Here is a 25,082-nt window from a genome sequence, read left to right on the forward strand (position 1 = left end):
CTTGAGGATTGGGTCATAATGAAAAGCTCACTAACCAGAATGGATTAAAAAGCATTGAGTAGCCGGGCGTGGTGGTGCACACCTGTAATCCCAGCACTTGGGAGGCAGAGGCAGGCGGATTTCTTCTGAGTTAGAGGCCAGCCTGATCTACAGAGTGAGTTCCAGGACAGCCAAGGCTACACAGAGAAACCCTGTCTTGAAAAAACAAAAAACAAAAACACACACACACAAAACCCCCAAACAAATAAAAGCCATTGAGTTATTGCAAGATAATCCTACGAAAAGTCACTTAAACAGCTGGGGAGATAGAGGCAGAGTGCTTGAAGCATCCTTGAGGTCACATCAACATAAGGTAAACGTAAGCTGCCCACCTCACTCCCATTGGAAAGACTGTAGCCAGACAATGGTGTCTAGATAGCAGCTGGCTTATCAGAATATTATTCCCCTTGGTACTGAGTTCCAAGACTCCTTCCAATTCTTACAGCCAGCCCTGAGAGCTTTAACTACCCCAGCATTTGACTCATCTATCTGAGGTAAGCAAGTGTTCTCGAGGGCTGAAGTCTGCTGATGGCGAGAGATCCTGACAGGGAGATCTGTAGAGTCAGCAGTAAGCCTGCACTTCTTTTCAAGCAGCCGTGTTGACACAGCTGTTAAAGTCTTAGTATGAGCAGTGGAGTATGTTGTTGCCTTGAACAGGGGTGAGAACAAAACCTGATTTTCTTGTTTAGCTGAGATGGAAGCTTAACTTCATCAAGATACATTTTCCTTAAAATGTGTTTACAAAAACATGATTCCAGTTCTGCATTACGTTCCAATACGCCTCTGGTCAGGTCAAATCCTGAGGGCCGAGGGCCTGCTGATGTCTACCTAGCAGCCAAATCACAAAGCCTAAGAAAAGACCCCAAAGCTGGGTGTGGTGACACACATCAGTACCTCAGTGCTGGAGAGACTCAAGATGGAGAATCAAAGGTTTGAGACCAGCATTACTACATAGATAAGTTCCAGGCCAGCATGAGATACAGGGAGATCCATCTCTAAAATGAACAAATAAACAAACAAACTCACAAACAACTTAGCTTGTAAGAGCTGAGACACAGTCTCAAACAACAACCACCACAACAACAACCATCACCCACCCTATGAGTTGGGTAAGGTATAGTGCACACACCTCAGAACTTGGAAGGCGGAGACAGAGACTCTATAGGTCCAAGGTTAGCTTGGTCTGCAGTGAGTTCCAGCCCAGCCAAGATAGAAAAGAAGGGAAACAAGCCACCCCATGAAACCCTGTTTAGAGGTGGCTAAGTATTACAGGTTAGTACTTCCCCCAGGAAGCTCTCATTCCACACAGAACAATTCATCTCATAAAAATGACTCTTGCAGGGGATGGTGGTGCATACCTTTAATCTCAGAACACAGGGGCAGACGCAGGGGCAAAAGTAAAGGCAAAGACAAAGGCAAAGGCAGGTGGATCTTTGAGTTCCAGGACAGCCAGGGGAAACCGATGTCAGTGAAAATGTTAGAAATCAGCGTCACTTTCAGTTTCTATTCTACCTTAGTTCCAGTTATGTCTATCACATGATAAACTTGGAGGAGCTGGAAGCGGGAAGCCCAGAGTTGGTGGTGGGAATAGATACAGTAAGTATTTGAGTAACTTGGGCCCAGACAACCTGGTGCTCCATATGAGGCAAGATGGAATCCCCAAGGCTGTTGATTGGGGATTTTAGCTGCTTTTATCCCAGAGTTACCAAATTTTCCAGTATAGCTCAGACTAGCTGTGGCTAAACTAAACCAAGGTCTCTTTTACTATGATCAACTTTTATCCTGCAGTGAAGGTTCCTCCTGGGCATAATGGCACCGGCTTCTGTCTTAGTACTTGAAAGGCTGAAGCAAGATGAGGCCCAGTGAGCAGAGACAGTGAGTTCAAGACCAGCCTGGGCCCATCCATCTCAATACAAAGCATAGTAAAACACCACCCAGGCCTGCCACCGCACATGGAAACTTGTTATCCGGTTACAAACAACAGCTAATACTACACAAAGAAAGGCTGCAAAACAGCAAAGCTTAGAGAGAGGAATCTGTCATGGTAAGTTCAAATATAAACAAATTTTTTTTTGTATATGAACACTGCTACAATTCTTCTCAATTAAATTACACGTTCGCCTGTAATACTGCACTGTGCTAGTTCAGACACTAGAATGAGTGTGTCCAGAAAGACATTTGACAGAAGATAAATTGTGAAAAAAATATATAATTGTAAAGTTTGCCAATTTGATATTATCCTGGTCTACATAGTAAGTTCCAGGACAGCCAACCACTATGTCTCAAATAAAAACAAATAAACAAACAAATTAACATTTTCATATTAGTTCAGTCTTATCATTTAAGCCAAAGTTGAGATTGAAATACATGTTATTGTAAGTTGTTCTTTTTACTTTTTTTTTTTTTTTTTTTTTTAAACAGGGGTTCTCTGTGTAGCCTTGTCTGTCCTGGAACTCACTCGGTAGACCAGGCTGGCCTCAAATTCAGAATCCGCCTGCCTTAGCCTCCCAAGTGCTGGGATTACAGGCGTGCGCCACCATGCCCGGCTGCTCTTTTTACTTAATGTAACACAATAGATGTTTAAGTATATTATTTGATTAAAGTACAATTTTTCAATAAACATAAATATTGATGTAAGTTTTCTTATTAAGATAGTTAACCAATTATAATGTTAGGGATATGACACTTTTTATTCTTTTATAATACGGTTAAAACTGGTTTTTTTTTTTTTTTTTTTGGTTTTTCGAGACAGGGTTTCTCTGTATAGCTCTGGCTGTCCTGGAACTCACTTTGTAGACCAGGCTGGCCTCGAACTCAGAAATCCGCCTGCCTCTGCCTCCCGAGTGCTGGGATTAAAGGCGTGCGCCACCACCGCCCGGCTACGGTTAAAACTGTTAATGGCTACAACTGTTTCAAATAAAGCATTACTGGAGCCTTTTAGGACTCCAGGTTTTAACTGTTACCATATCCTACAACTAGGAGAATCACCAAAAATACTCTATTTTAGAAAATTTTCCCTAAGCTATACCTTTTAAATTTTTTTTGTGTGTTTTCAAAATTGCATTTTCTTTTTTTTTTTATTACATCTTTTCCTCAATTACATTTCCAATGCTATCCCAAAAGTCCCCCATACCCTCCCCCCTACTTCCCTACCCACCCATTCCCATTTTTTTGGCCCTGGCGTTCCCCTGTACTGGGGCATATAAAGTTTGCATGTCCAATGGGCCTCTCTTTGCAGTGATGGCCGACTAGGCCATCTTTTGATACATATGCAGCTAGAGTCAAGAGCTCCGGGGTACTGGTTAGTTCATAATGTTGTTCCACCCATAGGGTTGCAGATCCCTTCAGCTCCTTCGGTACTTTCTCCAGCTCCTCCATTGGGGGGCCCTGTGATCCATTCACTAGCTGACCTTTTAAATTTTTGAAAGCTACAATTGAAGAAAAAAATAGAATTTATAAAAGAAACATTTAAAAATAGTAATGAAGGGCTAGAAAGAGAGCTAAGTGGTTAAGAGCACCGGCTGCTCTTCCAGAGGATCAGGGTTCAATTCTCAGCAGCCATATGGTGGCTCACAACCATTTCATCCAGTTCCAGAGGATTCAATACCCCCTTCAGGCTTCTCTGAGCACTGTATGCATATGGTACACAGCCATAAAAGTAAAATAAAGATAAACAGCCATAGACGTAAACTAAAGAAAAAGATATATTGATAAAAGAGGCGTGAGGTTTCTAGGTCAATACCAGCCTAACTCTTTCATGTTCTATGACTCAAGATTGCTGCTACCAGCCAGCTCTCATACGCAACTGTGAACCCTGAGGTACAATAATGACCGGCCTGGTAAGACCCGCCCAGTAGTGCAATAGTGGCATCAACATCAGTAGAGTAACCAATCACTTTCTAATAAGGTTTAAACTCCACTCGATGAAACCTGTGATCCAAGAACCTAGGGCTACACAGGTTATAGGCCTTAGGGGAAAACTACTACTACTGTTTTGTTAAATATAGTATTAAAGCAATTCCTAATGACTTATTGTTATACACATACCGCATCTCTCAATCCCCATCAGAGAAGCTTCTATTTGCAATAGATGGTGCTTAATAGAGACCCACAATTGACCAAGGTGCTGAGAACAAGAGGCTCACGAATTTTCAGCCCTAAATGGAACATATAATATGGCATCCCCTCCTCCTAAGGCTCAAGGATTACTGTGGAAGAAGGGATGGCAAGGGTAAGAACCAGGGTCAGTGGGTAACCACAAGGAAGTAGTGTCTTTTGGACACAGCAGGGCAGCCACACATATGAATTCCTGGTGGTTGCAACAGCATGTACAAGGCCTGTACAAGCCCAAGACATACCAAAGTCAGCATGGAGACAGGAGTTGGTCATAAACGCCCATCCCTAACCATGGAGTCAGAGAGACAGTTTCCTCTAAGAGTGGGAGCCCCTAGTAAGCCGACCATGCTCCAGTGGAAGACCACATATCCAAGAATATAAGAGCAGCAAAAACTGGTCTGGATGGCTTTTAAAAATAAAAAAGAGAGCCATGCCCTGTGCTGCACACCTCTAATCTCAGTACTTGGGAGGCAAAGGCAAGTCAATCTCTGAGTTCAAAAGCACCCTGGTCAACATACTGAGTTCCAGGACAGCCAGGGTTATGTATAAATACCCTGTCTCAAAGAAAGAGAAAGCAAGCATGCAAGCAAGCAAGCAAGCAAGCAAGCAAGCAAGCATAAAGTTCAGTGCGTAGGGAAGGAGAGGCGGATGTGGAGTTAGAGAGGTGATGAATGCAATCAAAACATCTTATGAAACTCTCAGAGAATTAATACATAGTATATAGTATATGAAACATTAAAAAGTTTCTATTTTATATACTTAAACACAAAATGTAAAAAAAATGTCAACTAGCACTTGAAAAGTATTATGTACAAAGTGTCTACAAATCACATTTGGCTTACAATCTTAAAAATATAGTTACTATTCTCAAAATAATTTTTTTACACATAAGGAAACAGATAGAATGACTAGCTGACTTGGTAAAAGGTCTTCAGGCAACACCCTGCTAGTATTCTTTCTAACAGTTCAGGGATGTGGTAGTTTGAATAAGAACGACCCCCACAGCCTCATACCAATGAGCACTTAAGTAAGTAAGGCACCAGGGAGTGGAACTACTTAAAGGATGACAAGGATTAGGAGCTGTGGCCTTGTTGGAAGACGTGTGTCATTGGAGGTGGGCGCTCAGCAGCACGCATGCAACAATGCTCCCTAGGATGATAAAAATGGAGTAAACTTCTGAAACTGTAAGCATGATCCCAGCTACATGCTGTATTTCATAATAAACCACGCCTTGGTCATGGTCTCTTCACAGACACAATAAAACAGTGGCTAAGACAACTGTTTTCTATAAGTCACAGAGAACCCAATATTCTCTATGAGTTTACATTAAAAAAATTACCAACGGGGCTAAAGAGATGACTTCATAGTTTATTAATAGTACTTGTTGCTCTTGCAGAAGACTGGCTGACAACCATCTTGCTCACCAGAATACATGTGGTACAGATACATACATCTAAAATGAATAAATCTAAAAAAAAAAAAATTCACCAGTTTTCCCTCAAAATGTTATATTTTATATTAATATATCTTCTTAAAATATTATATTTATTTAATGCAAAATTCAGTAAGTTTGCATTCCCTAAGTGGTGGTAGGTGGATCAACTATTGCAGCTGATCACAGTACACAAATGACAGCTTAAGCTTAACATTTTCCCGTTCTGTAAGTACAGGAACAGAGGAACATTTATGGTAAAGCACAATTCAAATCTGTAAATTTTCCAAAGAAAACATTAAAACCACTAGAATTATTTTTTTGTACAAATAGGACTACTGCAGAGATCACAACTGAGAAAAACATAAAATACTTTTAAAACGACACACTGGAAGAAATTCTATTCTCTCCTCTAAAGAAAACCACACACATATATACTCATAAATAATTTCTTTCCCTCTCCCCATCTAATAACCCTCTCCCTCTATTTCCTGTAACAATGAATGAAATTAACAACAGATGGTTACTGAAGTTCCTAATTATAACGTTTACAGAGCCAACTGTCATTGATTTACAAGTATTTTGCTGGATATATTATAGTTTATCTCACTTTATGTAGTGCCTTAAACACAACATTATTTTAGCACACTTACACTCCTCTACAGTTCTTTAGAAGCAAGAAATACATCTTTCTCATTAATCAACTATGCATTGGACTTCTTGGTAGTTGTTCAATAAGCTTGTTTGTTTGTTTGTTTTGAGATGGGGTATCAATACGTAGTCTGACTGGCCTAGAACTTACTATGTAGACGAGGCTAGACTTGAACTCACAGAGATCCACCTATCTCTGTCTCCTAAGTACGGAAATTAAAGATACTTGCCATCATGCTTGGTGCATTTGTTATTTTTAGTTCAATTAATATAGTAAAAATATGTAAAACAAAATATATCCCAGTCTAAAGGTTTCAAATACTGACCACTACACTGCATCTCATATGTACCTTCTCTGAAATTCAGATTTACCTTTAAATTATATTTGGCAGCATTATCCCCTTATTTTGTGGACTATAAAATAATTCTGTGATTTACAATCTCTGACTTCTTACATTTAATGACTAAAACCTTTGCAAAAGCATACATCAAAGAACATTTTTCTGGGGGCTACAGAGATGCCTTAGCAGTTAGGGGAACTTGCTGCTCTTGCAGAGGACTTGGCACCCACGTGGTGCACACACACAGGTGCAGGCAAAGAGTCATGCGGATACAATTTTAAAGAGAACATTTTTCATGGCCAGTGAGATGGCTCAGTGAGTAACAAAACCTTCCACCTAGCTGGAGGACCTGATTCCATCCCTGAAACCCGCACAGTGGGAGGAGAGAATGGACTCCTACCCGCTGTCTTTGGACCTTCACACTGCTCCTGGGCATCCATGCACTTCCTCATAAACATAGACATACAAGATGGAAGAAAATGTAATACATCTAAAACAGAAGAGGTTTTCTAATGCTGCTAGGGTAAAGGGGCAAATAGACAAAATGGGGAATATCTACAACTGTGTAAGGCATCATGGAGTTATATATAAATGACTCTCTTGCTTATCAAATCACTGTTATTGGGCAGAAAGACATCTCATTAACCATTATATTTTTAGTATGTGTTCTTAGGAGATGAAGATATGAATTTGATTATTATATGCATGAAAAACGTAATTAGTAGCTGGAACAAGTGGGGAAAAGAGCAAGATCTACATCAATGACTCAGGTTTCTGTCGCTGAACAAAACCAATTTGGAGAAGAAATCATCTTACATGTCCATATCACAGTTCATCATTAAGGGAAAACAGGGCAAGAACTCAAGGCAGAACCCTAGAGGCAGGGACTATTCACAGTCCATGAAAGAATGCTGCTTATTGATTTCTTATAGACCCCAGGACCTAGGGGTAGTACTACCCACAGCAGGCTGGGTACTCCCACATCCATCATTAACCAAGAAAATGACACAAACACACCACCAACAGGCTAGTTTGATGGGGGCGGTTCCTCAATTGAGGCTCTTTCTTCCCAGGCTACTCTAGTTTGTGTCAAGCTGACAAACACTAAGCAGCACAAAATGCAAAGAAAAGTATACAAATATCATTTTAAAAAAAGAGAAAGAACAACAGCAGACTCCATTTACACTAATAGTCTACTTTCCAAAAAAGAAATCAGGAAAAAAATCCAAGCAGAAGAACTTCCTCCCCACAAAGCAAGTTGTTAGGAGTGTATCTAACCACAGAAGGGAAGACCTCTTGACGTGAAAATTTCAAGATTCCAAAACAAAGATGTCACAGAATATTAGACAATGGGAAAATGTTCCATGTTCCTAGATGAGCAAAACTACTATTAAGAAGATATCTGTACTATCAAACTTAATGTACAGAATTAGTGTATACCTATGAATTTTTTCATGTCATATTTCACAAATAATACAAGATCTCATATAAAACCACACACACACACACACACACACACACAAACAACAACCAAAAACCCCAGAAACTACTCAAAACAATCCTAAGGAGTACGAACACTGCTGGAGGACTCACAACTCCTGACCGCAAACCTCCTAGAGCTGTAGTGACAAAGACAAACAGCATGGCGCTGCCATAACATAGACAGGACAATCATGGGATAAAACAGAGGAAACAAAACAGCAAGGCTATGCCCACTTAAGTTTTGACAAAAAGGGCAAAAACATACATCTGGGGAGGGGGAGAAGATAGCCTATCCAACAAACAGAGCCGGCAAAGCTTTCTATCTGAAGAAGAATTAAACTGTCATCTTTCACTTTGTTCAAAATCAGTTCAAAATGGATCAAAGACTGTCATTTAAAACCTGAAATACTGAAACTGAAGAAAATGCAGGGGATACTGTTCAAGATACTGGGGTAGGTAAGAACTTTTAAATAGAACACAAACAGCACAGGAACTAATCCCAAAGTAGCAAAGGTGGGCCTCCAGGAAAGAAAGGTTCTTTACAACAAAGGAAATAATCAGAAGAGTTAACAGACGGCCCACAGAATGGGAGAAGTCTATATCAGCTACACTTCAGACATGGGGCTAATATCCAGAATTTGCAAAGAAATAAAACTACCAATCAACAAATGAGTAAATTAACTAAGTATGTAGTTTCCCAAGAAGGCGGAAGAGGAGGAGGAGGAAGAAGAAATGGACAATAAACTATTGTAAAGAGTTCAATATCCTGAGCCATCATGGAAATGCAAATCAAAATTAGTTTGAGACACAAGCACACTTTACTTAGAATGGCTAGAGTCAAATTTAACAACAAATGTTGACGAGGGGCTGGTGAGATGGCTCAGCAGGTAAGAGCACCCGAGACTGCTCTTCCAAAGGTCCTTAGTTCAAATCCCAGCAACCACATGGTGGCTCACAACCATCCGTAACAAGATCTGACTCCCTCTTCTGGTGTGTCTGAAGACAGCTACAGTGTACTTACATGTAATAAATAAATAAATCTTTAAAAAAAAAATGTTGACGAGGATAGGGAGAGAAAAGAACCCTATTTACTAAGAGTGAGGGTGCAAATTAATACAGAGATTGTGAAAATCAGCTTGGAGATTTTTAAAGATTTTTTAAAAAGAACTACCATATGGCCCAGTTATTAATTCTCAGGCATATACCCACAGAACTCCTTGCCCTACCATGGAGATATTTGGACCCCTCTGTTTATTGTTGTTTTATTCACTATCGCACAGAATTGGAATTAACTAAGTTGTCTATCAACACATAAATGGATAATAAGAAAACTGGTTTCATATATTAGTGTGTATATTAATATTACTCAGCTTTAAAGAAAAATTAAGTTAAACAATTTGCAGGAAGCTGGACATGGTGGTGAATGCCTTTAGCCCCAGCACTTAGGAAGCAGTGATAGATAGATCTCTTTGAGTTTTGAGACCAGCCTGGTTTATATCATGAGTTTCAGACAGCCAGAGTAAGACCCAGTCTCAAAAATCAAAACAAAACAGCAAAAACAACGCCATAAGATGTCAGGAAAATGAACATTAAAATGTATATTAAGTAGGGTCACGATCACAGAAAGGAAAAAAGCATATGTTCTCTTTCCTATTCGTAATCTAGCCTGTGTGAGTATGTGTGTGTACGGTTGGTACAGGATAGCATGAAGAAACTACAACAGGCCTAACGGTAGGGGTGAGGAAGGACTGGATGCACTTAATGGGCATGGGTTATGAGAGAGGATAAGGCTAATTGTTTTTCTAGTTCAATTTGTCATGGATTTTTGTTTTGTTATGTTTTATTTCTGGTGATGGATAAGTGCATAAAAATATATTAGAAACTGAAAGGCTAGAGTTTAATTCAAGGTTTCTATAGCTTTCATTCCCATACAAGAATTTTAATCTGCAAATATGGCTGCTATGGCAAGGGGCCACATCCAAAAATATGATCCAGCTAAAATGCAGACACATCCTGAATTACAGTATGATCAGAACCGTATGCAGAAGTGCCCTTAATCCCTAACTATGAAGATAAGTTTGTAGAAGGAAGCAGACAAGTTTGAAAGTGACATCTAATTGAGAGGCAAAGTGAATCAGAGAAAGATTTGGAAGAATGATTCAGAGATAGGATATGCCCAACTCACAGAAGAAAAACAGAGGAAGAGAGGCTACTGAAGGGTGTGGTGTGGGCTGTGTGTATAAGACAGTTTTACAGAGACAGGTTATAACAATAAGCTAGACACAGATGAATACAAAATGAACCAGAGAATGAGATGAAGCCAGAAGACTAGAATATATTACATAAGAGTTAGTATCAGGCCAGGCAGAGCAATTCAGTCAGAAGCTGAGAGAAGCTGGATTGAATCAGTCAACTTGGAAAATTAGATTGTATTGAGGCTAGAATCTTCTAGGCCGAGGCCTAGGGACAGTTACAACAGAGAGGGAAACTCTGGGCTCAGCCCAAGGCTTATATTCACACAGCTCCTGGTAGGAGGTCAGGAGTGTCCTCTGCAGCCCCTGGCCAGGTGACAAAATATACATCCACTTTGTCCATCTTGGCTTCCAGATTGATCACAGACAGAAAAGCAGACATAGATAGAATACTCCAAACTTATCAATTGGTGGGAAACAAAGCTCCTCAAATTGCTCAACTATACAGGGGGGAGGAGGTATCGCCAGTGAATCCAGATGAGCCCCCAAATATAAAGGTCCATGAATCACCATAGAACAACATCCCAGACTCAAATAGTATGTAAAAGCAGAGAATGTAAAATGTAAATAGAATGTAAAAGCAGAAATCCAGCATGCAGGGGTCTAACATTCATTAAAATGCAGACCTGGGGGTAAACTTGAAGGCCCAATTTTAAAGCTGACTGGAGGAATTCCAGGGAGGAGTAGACAAACTTTATCTTGACGGTTGGCTTTATCTCTAGGGGTACAGGTGTTTCTTTGATAAGCTAGTGAACTGCAATTTTACTCGATCTAAATCTGTAGACCTGCATTTCTTAATTTTGTAGAGCTCCATTACTGCATGTTTGCCTGGTTCTTGATTTTGGAAGGAAAAATTAAGCCCATCCCTGGTGGACTCAGTGGCCCATTTCCAATCTCCGTCATTTGAAGTAACGCAACTCCAATCACTGCAAAAGTACCATCTGGGTCCTCCACACCAGGAGCTCTTAATATGCTTGGGGCAGCTATAGAACCCGTAGCTTCAGACCTCGTTAGGGGGTGTACTTCCGGCCGCAGGGACAAAAGTACAGGGTCGGCCACCATGCCCCCGGGGGTTCCATTTTTGAAGTGGCAAAAAGTATTTCCCCTGATTGGGATAGTACTTGCCAAGTGAGAGTCATGGGCTGATGCAGGTTGTCACTCTTTTTCTAAATTGCGCCAGAGGAGGCGGCATAGGCGCAGCTTAAGAGGATCAGCAGTCTTTTCCACTTCCCAATCATCTTGGGGTTGATCAGGAGCTCGCTTCACACGAGAGACGTGGATCCAAGCAGAGATGCCTTCTACTTTAACAGTGGTGGAGGTGGTCAGCAGCACTATGTAGGGGCCCTTCCAATGAGGCTCTAGATTTCCAGCTTGGTGTCGTTGGATGAGAACTACGTCTCCCACCTGGAACTGGTGTGGCACCGTCAAATCTCCTGGTTCATAGGCTTTTTTGAGCTGCTCCCAGGCTGTATTTCTGACCACTTCTAGGGCTTTTATACATGCAAACAATGAAGGACCAGGGTTAAATTCTGGAGGATCTAACACTCCCCCCACCTTGGTGAGTGGGGGAGGCCCCCCGTAAAGGATCTCATAGGGAGTGAGCTTAAGCTTTCCCGAGATGTTCTTGACGCGGAAAAAGGCAAAGGGAAGGAGAGCTATCCAGTCATTTCTGCCAGTCTCTATGGACAATTTGGTTAAGGTCTCTTTTAAGGTTCTATTCATCCTCTCTACCTGTCCTGAACTCTGGGGTCTATAAGCACAATGTAATTTCCAATTAATCCCCAGTTGGGTGGCCAGTTCCTGACTTACCTGGGCAACAAAGGCAGGTCCAATATCGGACCCTATTACCTTAGGTATCCCGAATCATGGAAAGTTTTCTTCCAGGATTTTCTTGACCATGACATTAGCAGACTCCTTTTTAGTTGGGTAGGCTTCCACCCATCCTGAAAAGGTGTCTATAAAAACTAAGATATTTGTTACCATATTTAGCTGGTTTTACTGCAGTAAAATCTACTTCCCAATAGGCTCCAGGGCGGTCTCCTTGTAGTCTTCTTCCTGGAGGGTATCTTGAATGTCCTGTATTAGTCATGGCACACGGTACACAGTTTCTGACCACGGCCGCCTCCGCGACATTGGAGAGTCCCAAAACATAATAGTTGGAAAACTTAACTAAAGTCTGTAGATGTTTGGCCCCTAGATGGGTTAACTGATGTAAATTAGTAACATATCTCTTTCCCTCTTTTGGGGGCAAAACCACTTTTCCATCTTTAGCTTCTCTCAGGCCATAGGGATTTTCAAACGTGAAGCCTAATTTATTCACTTGTTGATAGTGTTCTGGGGTGTAGTTGAAGCTGACCTCCAAGGAACGATAGGGGTTTTCAAATTGATTATGCCAGGTTTTCACAATAAGGACCATGGGTCCTTCTGCTGGCTTTTTTTTTTTTTTTTTTTTTTTTTTTTGCTTCTTGGTCAGCCATCTGATTACCTCTAGCCACAGGATCTCGGCCTCTTTGATGTCCCAGACAGTGTATGATGGCCACTTTGGCTGGCATGTGAATAGCCTCAAGGAGACTCAGAATCTCTTCTTTATTTTTAATATCTTTGCCTGTTGACGTTAACAATCCCCTCTGCCTGTAGCTGGCACTGTGGACATGGGCTGTAGCAAAAGTATACCTGCTATCGGTGTAGATGTTGATAGGCTGTCCCTCAGCCATCCGAAGGGCCTGGTTGAGGGCAATCAGCTTGGCTTCCTGGGCCGACGTACCCTCTGGCAGGCTGCTGGCCCACACCACATGTTTGCTATCTACCACCGCCTCCCCTACCATCCTTTTACCCTCTACCAAAAAGCTGCTTCTGTCTGTATACCAGTTTGAAATGCCCGGCCATGGCTGGTCACGCAGATCACTCCGGACCCCTGTCTCTTCCACAAGGATGTCAGCACAGCAGTGGAGAGGCAAAGAGACTTCTGTCTCAGGTAGGAGGGTAGCAGGGTTGAGGATAGTAGGAGGGGCAAATGCTACCCACTCAGTCAACAGCAGACTCTGATAGTGAGTCATTCGGGCGTTGGTCATCCATTGGTCTGGGGGCTGGCGGATAATGCTTTCAAGAGAGTGGGGGCCACCACAGTTATCTGTTGTCCCAAAGTTAACTTGTTGGCATCCTTAACAAGCAAGGCTACCACTGCAATGGCCTTCAGACATGTGGGCCATCCACTGGCCACTGGGTCCAGTTTTTTAGACAGATATGCCACAGGCCTTTTCCATGGCCCTAGAGTCTGAGTAAGAACCCCTCTGGCCCACCCTTTCATCAACATAAAGGGTGAAGGGCTTGGTTAAATCTGGCAGTGCCAAGGCCAGCGCAGTCAACAGGGCCTCCTTAATATTCTCAAAGGCTCTCTGATGTTCTGATGTCCATTTAAATTCCCCACTTTCCTTAGTCAGGGGATAGAGGGAGGCAGCCAGTGTTGCAAACCCAGGTATCCAAAGTCTGCAGAACCCAACAGTGCCTAAGAATTCTCTCACCGGCCTCAGAGTAGCCGGTGCTGGTATCTGAGTCACAGTCTTTTTCCTAGCCTCCGTCAGGCACTGCTTCCCATCCCGAAGAGTATATCCCAGGTAGACAACTTCCATTTGACATAACTGGGCCTTTTTAGCAGAGGCCCAGTACCCCAACTCACCCAGTTCAGCTAACAGTCTTTCCGTCCCTTACCTGCATTTTTGCTCTGAGGTTGCAGTAAGGAGTAGATCATCTAGGGGTTTTCAGCTCGGAAGGAGGCTAAATCTCAATGCACAACCTCATCAAAAAGGGTGGGGGAGTTTTTGAACCCCTGGGGTAACCACGTCCAGGTCAGTTGTCACGTTTGTCCAGTGTCAGTGTCTCTCCACTCAAAGGCGACTGGAGGGATGTAACTTTAAACAGAAGAAAGCATCTTTTAAATCAAGTATTGTATACCACTTTTGTTCTCGGGGGTGCAAGCTGAGGAGGTTATAGGAGTTAGGAACAGTTGGGTGAATGTCTTGGACGCTCTTGTTGACCTCTCTTAGATCTTGGACAGGTTGATAGGCACTCGTGCCGGGTTTCTTTACTGGCAACAGAGGAGCATTCCAGGGCGACTGGCAAGGCATCAAAATACCTTGTTGCAATAGTTTCTGAATATGTGGCCTAATTCTATCCCTAGCCTCGCAGCTCACTGGGTATTGCCGCACCCCTATAAGGGTAGCATCCATTTTCAGTCCCACAACCATGGGGGGTACTCTGACAGCCACCCCCAATACCTCCGGTCTCTGCCCATGCCCTAGGAAAGGCAGTCTACCATACCAGTCTCTTAGGTCTGGCACCTCCGCTTTGTCTTGCATTCATGTAGGCGATACTCTTCTTCGAGTTATAGGGCCAGGACCATGGAGGCAGGGGATTCCCAACTTACTCTTGGCCCTTTTTGAGTGAATCTAATCTGGGCCTTCAGTTTAGTCAAAAGATCTCTCCCTAGAAGCAGTGTGGGACACTCAGGGGTGACCAAGAACAAGTGACTCACTTGTCTTTTCCCTAAATCTACAGTACATGTAGTGGTCCAAGGGTATTATTTCTGGCCTGCGGCTCCAATTACTATGGTTTCTTTTGTTTTGTTTTTGAGCTTCCCCAATGGTTGTTTCAACACAGAGTGTTCTGCCCCGGTATCTACTAGAAAGTCCATAGGGGTCCCCACCACAGTCAGGGTTACCCTAGGCTCGGGGAGGGGGTCCGAGCCCCATCTCCCCTAGTCATCATCTTCGAGAGTCATGACCTTAGGGGCATTTCCCACTCTTCTTAGGGCATTCTCGCGCCCAATGTCCCTTCTCTTTGCAGTATGCACATTGGTCCTTTTCCAGAGTTTTCTGAACAGGTCCTCTTCCACAAGGTCTAGGTTTCCTGTTGCCCAGGTACCCTGTCTGTCTACTCTCAGATCTACTTCTTCTCTCACACTCTCCTACTACGGCGGCCAGAATCCTGCTTAAATTTCTCTCCTGCCTCTGATCCCTCCTATTTTCTCTTTCTTTCTTCCTTGCGCTTCTCTCTTTCTTTTCTTCCTCTGTTTCTCTCCTGTTAAATACTTTCTCTGCCTCTCTAAGTCCTGTAAAGCCATGGCATGTAACCCTTCTAGTATCTGTAACTTTCTTTTAATGTCTGATGATGACTGCCCTATAAAAGCCATAGCTACCGTGGCTTGTTGACCCTCCGAGGTGGGGTCAAAGGGAGTGTAGCGTCTGTAAGCCTCCATTAATCTCTCTAGAAAAACAGACGGGGGCTCAGCTGGCCCCTGCATAACTTCTCTTACCTTTGCCAGATTGGAGAGGCATCTTGCCGCTCCCTTGAGACCTGCCACTAGAGCCCTGCGGTAAACTGTCAACCTCTCCCTACCTTGAGCCCTGTTGTAGTCCCAAGTGTGGTCTATCGAGAGGGAACCCCACGTTTATCTCGTTGGACAGGTTGATTGGGGCCCTGTTTGTCCCTGGGACGTTTTTTCCAAGCCTTTAAGAGGATTCTTTCTTTTTCTTCCGTGGTAAAAAGAACCTGCAAAAGCTGCTGGCAATCATCCTCAGTGGGCTGATGAGAGAACATTAATGACTCCACCAGGCTGGTTAGTCCAGCTGCATTTTCTGAAAAAGTAGGATTTCCAGTTATAGAGATCAGCTGATGAGAATGGCTAGTACTGAAGAGTTTGGAGAGAGTGGGGGTCGGCCGGTGGCCCCACTGCGCACAAAGGAAAGGCAGACATGGTGTCAGGAACCCCATCTGCGGAGGGACTCTGTGCGCTCTGGCTTTGGGTTCCAGCCACCAGCCCCAGGGCCAGGCTCTGGAAGCTGTGGATGCGCAGGAGCCGGAGCGGGCAGGAGATAGGGAGGAGGAAAAGGTTCTGGCCACTCAGGAGGCCCCTCAATCTCGGGATAGATCTTGGGGAGAGCTGAGGGCCCAGGTGAAGGCTCCTTTTCAGGAGGATCCTTGGGTTTCACTTTTGGTCCATGGAGAGCCAGGGCTTGGGAGCCTGGCTTCCGTTTTGGGATGCACAGTTTGATCCATGGGGGTGGATTCTGGACGAGGTCTTGCCACACAGTTATGTAGGGTTGCTGGTCCAGGTAGGACCCAGGTCCGTCATGAAAGACAATGGCTTTAACTTCAAAGATTACAGTCAGGTCAAAAGTCCCCTCTGGTGGCCAGCCCACATCAAATGTTGGCCACTCAGAAGCACAGAAAGTCCGCCAAGGTCCCTTCTTGATCTCCATTGAAAGATTGTGGGCCCTTGACCTAATTTCAGTCCAGTGATCTAAGGTCAAACTTAGGGGGGTTGTCACAGTCTGTCCCATTGTCCAGGTGACAAAAAACACAAAACAGACACAGAAGAAATACACACAAAGACTAACAAATGTCTGCCACCTCTTAGGCAGACAAAACCAATCCAAAGATGCAGAAGATCAGGCTGGTGAGTAGTTCTTTCAATCCAGGAAGACTACCGAGTCTTCACCCCCATCCCAGTCGGACTCCTGGAGTCGTTCCCCTCCCTCCGAGGCATCCCCCAGAGGGGCAGTCAGTGATCCTAGCACATCTGCCGATCACACTCCTTGTCTCAAGACTTGGGTCTCTGTCTCCCGTGAGACGTGAGACGTTGCGACTGCAAACCGAAAGTTTGAAACCAAAATTCGCCGGCACACAGAAACAGTTCTGAAGTTGCTGGGGAAATTTTCCGATTTCAGCCCAACAACCAAACTGCAACCACCTGACAGTGGGCTACAGCGGTTGGCAAACACATAGGTTCAAGGAATGGTCAGAACATTCTGCACAAACATTTTCTGAATCAGTGGAGCAAGTTAGACTTTTACTTTCTGCCAATAGTGAGGTCCATTTTGGACACACATCTAGAGGCTTTCATGGGATTTTTACTCTCTGTCAGGATCTTTCAACATCACACAGACACACAAACTCTACTAAAAGCCCAAAGTATGTTGTTCTGCTAGACTTTATGGTGCACTAGGAGTATAAGGATGGATGACCTCAAACAAGGCCATGTGCAAGCCCCGTCTCAAGTAAATGCACATAAATAACTTGACATTCAACCCAGTGTGTGCATGTACGCAAAATCTTCTCTCAGGTAGAGAACCAAAAACTAGCCTACAATATGAATGTGTCTAAACAAAACACTTCCATCAAACAGGAATGAAGCTGAAAAAAGACAGCTCAGGAGGCCAGGACTCAACAGTATTAGCTGATCTATCACATAATATATCTAATCTCTGCTGATGACTTCAAGTTCTGAGACAACATGATGGTTTCTTGTACAAATTTCCTACAGAAAGAAAAAAATAACTAGCAGGAAGACCGATATGCAATTTACTTGGTAGGTATTTCAAAGAATGTTAATTGATTATTAAGTTTGGCCTCAGCATCTTCATTTCAGTAAGAACTTCTAAAATGTATATCATACACACATGATTTATGAGAGTGGCTTACAAGCTGTGTCTCTCAGCAGAAAGTCCAAGAATCTAATAGTTGTTCAGTCCACATGGTTGGATATCTCAGGTGGTCTTCAGTATACATCATTGGAATCCTGAAGAAGCAGGCTCTAATGCCAGTAAGACTGTGGACAAGCACCCAGAAGGCAAAAGTGTCTTTCTTCCCCATCCTTTATAGAGGCTGCCATGAGAAGGGGTGGCTGAGATTTAGGGTGTCTGCCAACCTCAAAAGACCCAATTAACTAAAAATCCTTCATAGGTGTGCCCAGTTGCTTGGGTTTGGTTAATTCCATATGCAGTCAAGTTGACAACCAAGAATAGCCATCACCTGGAGCCTTTGCTCCTACTGAAGGAACCACTGCATACAGTAAGATGTACAACTAGCATTCATGCTAGGTTTTACTGTTTTTGAGAACACTGTCCAAAGATTTTGGAGGTTATTTTAATTAAAATCACCCTAAGAAGAAAAACAAAAGAACCATTTCCCAGAGCTTAAACATCAAGTACGTCTGCGGTTGCAGCATTAGGCCAGTGGCTGGCTGGTATTTAAAAATGCTCTTCTAATGTTGCATGGTTCAGGAAAGCATGGTTAATGAGCAACGGCACAGTCTACAAGGATAGATGTGAGGAAGAGGCAGTAAGTGGACTACACACACCAGGAGGATCAGTCCTACCATGAACCACATCTGAAAGAGGTTGTCAGGAAAGGGAAAAAGAAGAATGGCTGAAGAATTGATCATGTAGTTGAGATCTGTGGATGTGCCTGTTCTTAGTATTTTTATGATGTTAGTTCCACCCAAGTCACAGTTCCACCCAAGTCACAGAACTGTTCGCTCTGCAGATGTCTTAACATCTCATGACAATTACAGCTTTCTAAAATGCTTTCGTCACTTTCTTCCATCTACCAACCACCTAGCTTTGTTCATCAACATTAAGCAGTACCTTTGAGTAGAAAATACCAGGAGTGTTTTCCTGCTCATTCACCCTCCATCCACCCCCAACCTCCTCCACCCACCCACTCCCACCTGCCCCCATCCACTTCCCAGACAAGGTCTTGCTCAGTAACTCAAGCTGGTCCTGAACTGCTGACCCTTCTATACCAGTTTCTAGAGTGCTGGGATAGCACACATATTGAACACCAAGCATGTGTGTGGTCTGTACTGGGCCCCAGGCGATGTACTGAGCTTTAGCCAGACTGAAGAGACCCAGGCACTGGATGCTCTCAGGTGTGCTGCCTTCTCCATCCAGGTGTTAATCACACTATGGGAAACTAAAACTGAAAACTGCATTTGTAATACACCAGTAAAGATACATGCTGAAATAAGAGCACATTTATTTGTTTCTCTAATTAGGGGTACTTCTCTGAGCAAGAAATATTTAAGCTAAAATCTTCAAAGGAAGAGGAGTCAGACAAGATGAGGCAGTCTTCATTTTGACAAAGAAAACATGGACAGAGATTCTGTATCTACTTATTGCCTTTGGTTTAAAAACACAAAAAAACCCAAAAACCACCTGCTTTTTTGCACTCTTCACCCAAACTGATCTTATCAAGATGGCCAGTGACCTTTCAAACAACAAAGTTACAATTTACAAAAGCTTAAATAATCTTTTTTTTTTTTCAACTCTGGAATGAGGCAACACTTCATTCCATCAAATAAGCTGAGCCTTTCATTGTCACACAGAGGTCAGTTTCACAGCTAGGGAGGCTAAAACACAGCAGAAACAAGAGCAGACTGGGCTCTTCAAAGTTACCTTCCACCAGAGGTCAGGACAGAGAGACCAGACAGAACAAAAGAAAGTAACTGGTTAACACCAGATTCCTTCCTGTCACCCTCTCGAAGGACTGAAGAAAGGCCTCAAAGCAGAGGGAACAGGATCATCACACCCAATTGCGAGCTTGGGAAATTCACTCCCTCTGGTTCTCCTGATTTCTCAGGTCAGATAACAACTCAGTTTCAGTCTGGAAACATGGAACATTAGCACTTTGATTGGGGGAGTGGTAGAAGAGGGTCTGACCTGGGGGGACAGCAGGTGGGACAGGGACAGGAGCTCAAGTCCTTGCAATGGCTTCTGTAACTTCTATTAAAAGTCCCTGCAGTGGTCCATTAGTCCTTATGCCACTGCACCTAGAACAGCATTTAAGCATTCCTTCCTCGTTCTGTCTTCATTTTGCTTCTAGGAAACACTGAGGTTTTTCCCTCTACACTGGCTGCTCCTTCAGAATCACTTTGTGGAAAACTTCAAATTCATTGAACGTCATGGAATGTACCCTCCTTTGGCAAAACCAACACCCATTATCAAAACATTACAATGAAACCTCCAACTGTCTCTGCAGCTAAGTCTTCCTCATTTCTCTTCCATATCCCAAGGCATATGGCCAATCTACTGACCTCTTCCCTATTCCATATACCAACATGCATGCTTCTCCATGACAGCAAGTCATGCTTCCTTTGTTTTACTATCTTGTTTCCTGTGGAACACGGTCTTAATACATTGCTCAGGCTGGCTTCAAACTCCTGCCTTCTCACCCCCCAGTTAAAGGATGACAGACATGTACCACTTGGTCCAATTTCAAAAATCTCATTTTCAAGTGGTTCTGTAGCACAGGTTCCTCTGGACCAGTCCTTCCATGTCTCCTCTGCCCATACCTTGTGTCCCTCTTGAATCCTTAATCCCACCTGGATGATTAAATTGCTATCGGATGACCTTTAGAACTCACAACAGCCTTGATTTCCATAATTCTTCCTTTCTTTAGTTCTGCTACAAATAGTAACTGCTGTTGCATCAAAGAATGCAAAGTATATAATTTAACTTGAAGAAAGGTAACTGGAGGAGCTTATAAAACCCAAAACAAAACACCCCGTACTCCCAAATTCCCAAATAAAAACCAGGGCTGCTGGTCAACTGTGACACTCTGGAGAATTAAGCCCACCCAGAACAAGGCAGAGAAAACTCTGCACCACTCCCCCGCCCAGTGCACTCTTCCTGCCCATGGTCTGTGTCACCCACTCCCAATAGCAAAGCCCTTTGTACCCAACCTCCCACCCTCAGCTTTGAGGCTAAAAGACATTCTCAATATTGGAGGCCTTTGAATAGGGCAACTCCACCCTGCAAGCTCATCTTCTAACAGCTGTCCTGAGGTGGCCGGCAACCTGCACATCCATCCAGCAATGGTCCTCCTCCCACTGCAAAGGAAGCTTTTTTCCCCACAGCCAAGCACCTTTCATTCCTTCCTAACTGGCTGTCATGGTTTCCTTTGCTATGTACTCTACATTACTTATTTACTATCTTAGAATACAAGCTCAGTGACGTCCTACTGAAGAGAAGGCACTTGTTGACTGAAGCCTTATGCTATTCATTTGGCCTTCATTTTCCTTGGGATGAAGACTTCCCTGACTTTCTAAGACTGGGCTAAATGTTCCTCTAGCCAACAATATCAAATAGTATTACAACTGTATTTTACACATAAGTGTTTGTTTTGGTTTGGTTTGTTTTTCCGAGACAGGGTTTCTCTGTGTAGCCCTGGCCTGGCTGTTGTGGAACTCACTTTGTAGACCAGACTGGCCTCGAACTCAGAAATCCGCCTGCCTCTGCCTCTCAAGTGCTGGGATTAAAGGCGGGCACCACCACCGCCCGGCCACATAAGTGTTCTAGTAAGATGAGGGGTTATATCTTTTCCACTCTTCTGTAGAGGGATGGATTTCAATTCAGCAACATAGCTACTCTGGTTAGAACACAGATACACCCTTAGTACACACCTTTAATCCCAAACAATGAAGGCAAAGTTTGTAGAAGGAAGCAGCTTTGTTTGAAAGTGAAGTCTAACAGAGAGGGGAACAAAGTGATGAATCAGAAAAAGACTCGATAGACTAGGATCTGCCCAACTCTCATGAGAGAGGAGAGAGAGGCAACATAGGATGGAGCAGACAGAGGGAGAGAGGAAAGAGACAGTGTTACCGGGAGAGTTTTACAGAGACAGGGTGAAGAGAGAACAAGCTAGACATGACAGGCTGAGCCAGAGAATAAGGAGGAGCCAGAAGATTAGAACAGATTGCTAGAGTTAGTTTGAAGCCAAGCAGAGCAATTCAGTCAGAAGCAAGAGACGCCAGTTTGAATCAGTCAGAGGAGTTTGGGCCAAAACAGCTAAGTTGAACCAGAGAGCAAGAATTCGGAAAGAACTGGAAAGAGTGAGCTTATTCAGCAGCAAGTCTCAAAAGCTGAAAACACTCTAGGCCTTTACGAAAGCTAGAAGCTTCCAGGATTGGGCCTAGATTAGCAGATGGAGGCAGTAAGCCTCCAGACAGCAATTACAGCAGGAGAATAAAAGTTATTGTTACACTTTTCTCATGTTAAAAGCCTCATTAATTTTTATGGTTTTGGATTTTTCAGTGAGTGTATTGTTTGCATGTATGCCTGTGCCCCAGGTTTATGCCTGGTGTCTACTGAGGTTAGAAGTCATCAGATCCTCTGGAACTAAAGTTATGAATGGCTGTGAGCTGCCAAGTTGGGGCTGAGAATCGAACTTAAGTACTGTATAAGAACAATTCTTAACTACTGCACCATCTCTTTAGTTCCAGATTAATATTTTATGACTATGTTTACTTTGTAAAACAAAAGATTAAAATCGAATCCGATTACCAGTCTATTAAAAACCTTCCAAAAACACCTTTAGAGAAATGACCATATCGTTCAAAGATAACACATTTAGGAGGTTTTTATAGGCTTCTTTTCATACAGAACCTTCCAAACTTAAGGACATTGGAAGTTCTTTTCAGTCTCACACAAAAGAGACTTGCTTTCAAAGATCCCCTTCGGATGCTATCTGACTGAGCCAAGACAGCACAAGACAGATCCCTGTAAGGGCAAAGGTGCAATGGCAACGCTTAGGGATTCCTAATCCATTCAGCACAGGCCTACGTGCAAGAAGACAGAGGAAGCAGCGGAGTCGGTTTTTTGTTTTGTTTCTTTTCTTTTTTTTTCCAGTTTGCCTGTCTTAAGGCTGCTCCTTGGCCTTCCAAACAATGATCCCCAAATCCTTGCCTCAGTCACACACCCAAAGGTGTTGGGCACCTGCACTATTTCTCTCCCGGCAAGCCACGACGGAAAGGAAGCAATCCCAGATGGTGTCGGCACCAGAGTTTCCGAGGAAAAAACATTTTCACTGAACGGGTCACAACCAAGCCTACCACGCTTACCAGATGGACGCTCCCAGTTAACCACGGCCTCCAGAACCGTTGGTTCGCGGGCAAAGACAAGTGTCGCGGTGGCATCTGGGAGTTGTAGTTTCTGTCGCAAACAGAGCGCGTAGTTAACATTACAACTACATTTCCCAAAAGCCAACGCAAAGCCCTGCCTGCTGAATCTGGGCTTGGCTGTCACTCATAATTCTATCCCATTTTTACTAGGAATACTATAGAGCACCTTTATTTGTTCGGTTTTTCTTGTGCGATAGACATCTCCGGGCATCTGTACTGCTTACTTTTCTTTCCCCTTCTTCAAACCAGCGCCTCCAAACGTCGAGAACGGACAACACCGCGGAAAGCGCATGCGCCCTGACCGGCGTTGCGCATGCGCAGCAGCCGGTCTCAGTCAGTGGCGCGCTGGACTCCGGGTCCGGAGGTACTCTGCCGGAGGGCGGGGCTGTTTCTAATGGCTGCCTTTGCGGGTCGCGTGTGCCTGGGCGGAGAGGCAGGCATGGGGCAGGGGCGGCTCCCGGCGGTCCCGGGCGGGGACAGGGGAGGGGCTGGGGGTGAGGACCCCGTCTCCCCTCCCTGCTCCCGCCCTCTGGGCCGATCCCCACCGACGGGGCTGGGCGAAGGGGCGGGCTCTGTGCCTGGGGCCCTTTGCTTCAGCCGTGCAGACCCGGGCTCGATGACTGCTGGTTTGCGGGGTGCCCTCTGGCTTGGCGGAGGTGGGCGAGGACAGAGGAGTAAGAGGAGCATCGGCGTACCCCGGAGGACAGGAACCGGCAGGGTTGGGGACGCCGCCCTTAGTCGCCGCTGACACAGTGATTGGCGGACACTGCTTCCCCGGAGCACCGGAGCCTCGGGCCCCAGCAGCTAAGGGCCAGGGTCTACCGCCTACCCCGCCAGCACCCGCCCGCTGCCCTGCTGCGGCGCTAGGAGGAGCCGAGGGGGGCGGAGACTGGTGTCGGAGGAGGGCGGGGTGGGAACGCTCGAGAACCAGCCGCTGCACAGACAAATAAAAAAATCGAATGGCTGGAGAACCTTCTACTGTTACCAGCCTTTTGGGACCAAGCACGGATTTGACAGCTCCACAACGTGAGGATATCCGCTGACCCTGCGACACAGAGAACACTTCCCCGGGACTCTGTGTCCAGCTAACCAGCTCTGTGAGATTGCAACTTTCCAAGTTTGTACTTTTCAATCTCTGTCAGAAGACTGCCCTCGTGTAGGAGAGGGTGCCTGGGTGATCCGCCTTGTGGATCGATTTGAAAGCATCAACTTTAAAAAGCACGTGTGATTCCCAGTGCCATCTAGACGCCTGCTTTCACGACGGCTGGATTTCTCTGACTTTATTCTTAGCGTTTCTCGTTGTTTTTGTTTTTTTTTTAAAAAAAAACGACGGACCGCTTTGGGGGAATGCTGAAAGATAACTGACTAAACGCTGAAAAAGAAAAAGCTCTCGATTGTCATGGCTGAAGGAGAGAATGAAGTGAGATGGGAGGGACTGTGCAGCAGAGACACGACTACTAGAGAGACAGCACTGGAAAACATTAGGCAGATCGTTTTGAGAAAAACGGAATACCTTCGTTCAGTGAAAGAGACACTTTCCCGACCTTCAGACGGACTTTCAAACGCGGTTTCTTTGGATGGGATGAATAAACTTCTTGCTCATCTGCTTATGCTCTCTAAGAGATGTCCCTTTAAAGATGTGCGAGAGAGAAGCGGGTTCATTCTGAAGAGCGTCGAGGTAAGAGCAGTTTTTGACTTAACTAGCCGATGTGATTTGACTTGCAGTTATTCACGTCGCTTTTGCTTCCATGGGGGTAGTCTAACTGGTTAGATGTTAATTAATGACATCACTAGGCATTAGAGAGTTCAGTAAAACATTCAATGTTGGGCCCAAATGGAACAGGCTAAACTAAAAACGGTTTTCAAAAATAGATGAACAGGAATTGTTTTTACGGTGGGTTTTTTTTTGGGGGGGGGGGCAGAAATGGCATTGCCTGTGGAATATAATATATATGAAAGGTCTGGTTAATTAAAATCCAGTCTTTGTAATTTTTTTTCTGTTTGTTGCCAAGTGTAGCCAGTGCGCTTTTCAA

General features: G+C 44.1%; 2 protein-coding genes across 4 annotated transcripts in view; one reads left to right on the top strand and one right to left on the bottom strand.

Moving 5' to 3' along the window:
* Positions 1-23,334, bottom strand: part of Cep57l1 (centrosomal protein 57 like 1) — a 68,332-nt gene extending 44,998 nt beyond the window's left edge. The window contains exon 1 of one of the 3 annotated variants that reach the window (XM_021174106.3): positions 23,216-23,334. In XM_021174106.3, the coding sequence (XP_021029765.1) occupies positions 23,216-23,260 (45 nt within the window). In that variant the 5' untranslated portion in view covers positions 23,261-23,334. Of the gene's footprint in view, positions 1-22,989; positions 23,110-23,215 lie in introns of those variants that run through there. The other 2 variants (XM_021174105.3, XM_029482850.2) reach the window with 2 other exon arrangements.
* A 236-nt stretch (positions 23,335-23,570) lies between these two features.
* The window catches only part of Sesn1 (sestrin 1), a 78,669-nt gene continuing 77,157 nt past the window's right edge, over positions 23,571-25,082 (top strand). Inside the window, exon 1 of the mRNA XM_021174401.3 lies at positions 23,571-24,727. Within this exon, the coding sequence (XP_021030060.1) occupies positions 24,449-24,727 (279 nt within the window). The 5' untranslated portion in view covers positions 23,571-24,448. The remainder of the gene's footprint in view (positions 24,728-25,082) is intronic.

This window comes from Mus caroli, unplaced genomic scaffold (assembly GCF_978045245.1).
Source record: "Mus caroli unplaced genomic scaffold, Mus_caroli_1 scaffold_9, whole genome shotgun sequence".
Lineage (NCBI taxonomy): Eukaryota > Metazoa > Chordata > Mammalia > Rodentia > Muridae > Mus > Mus caroli.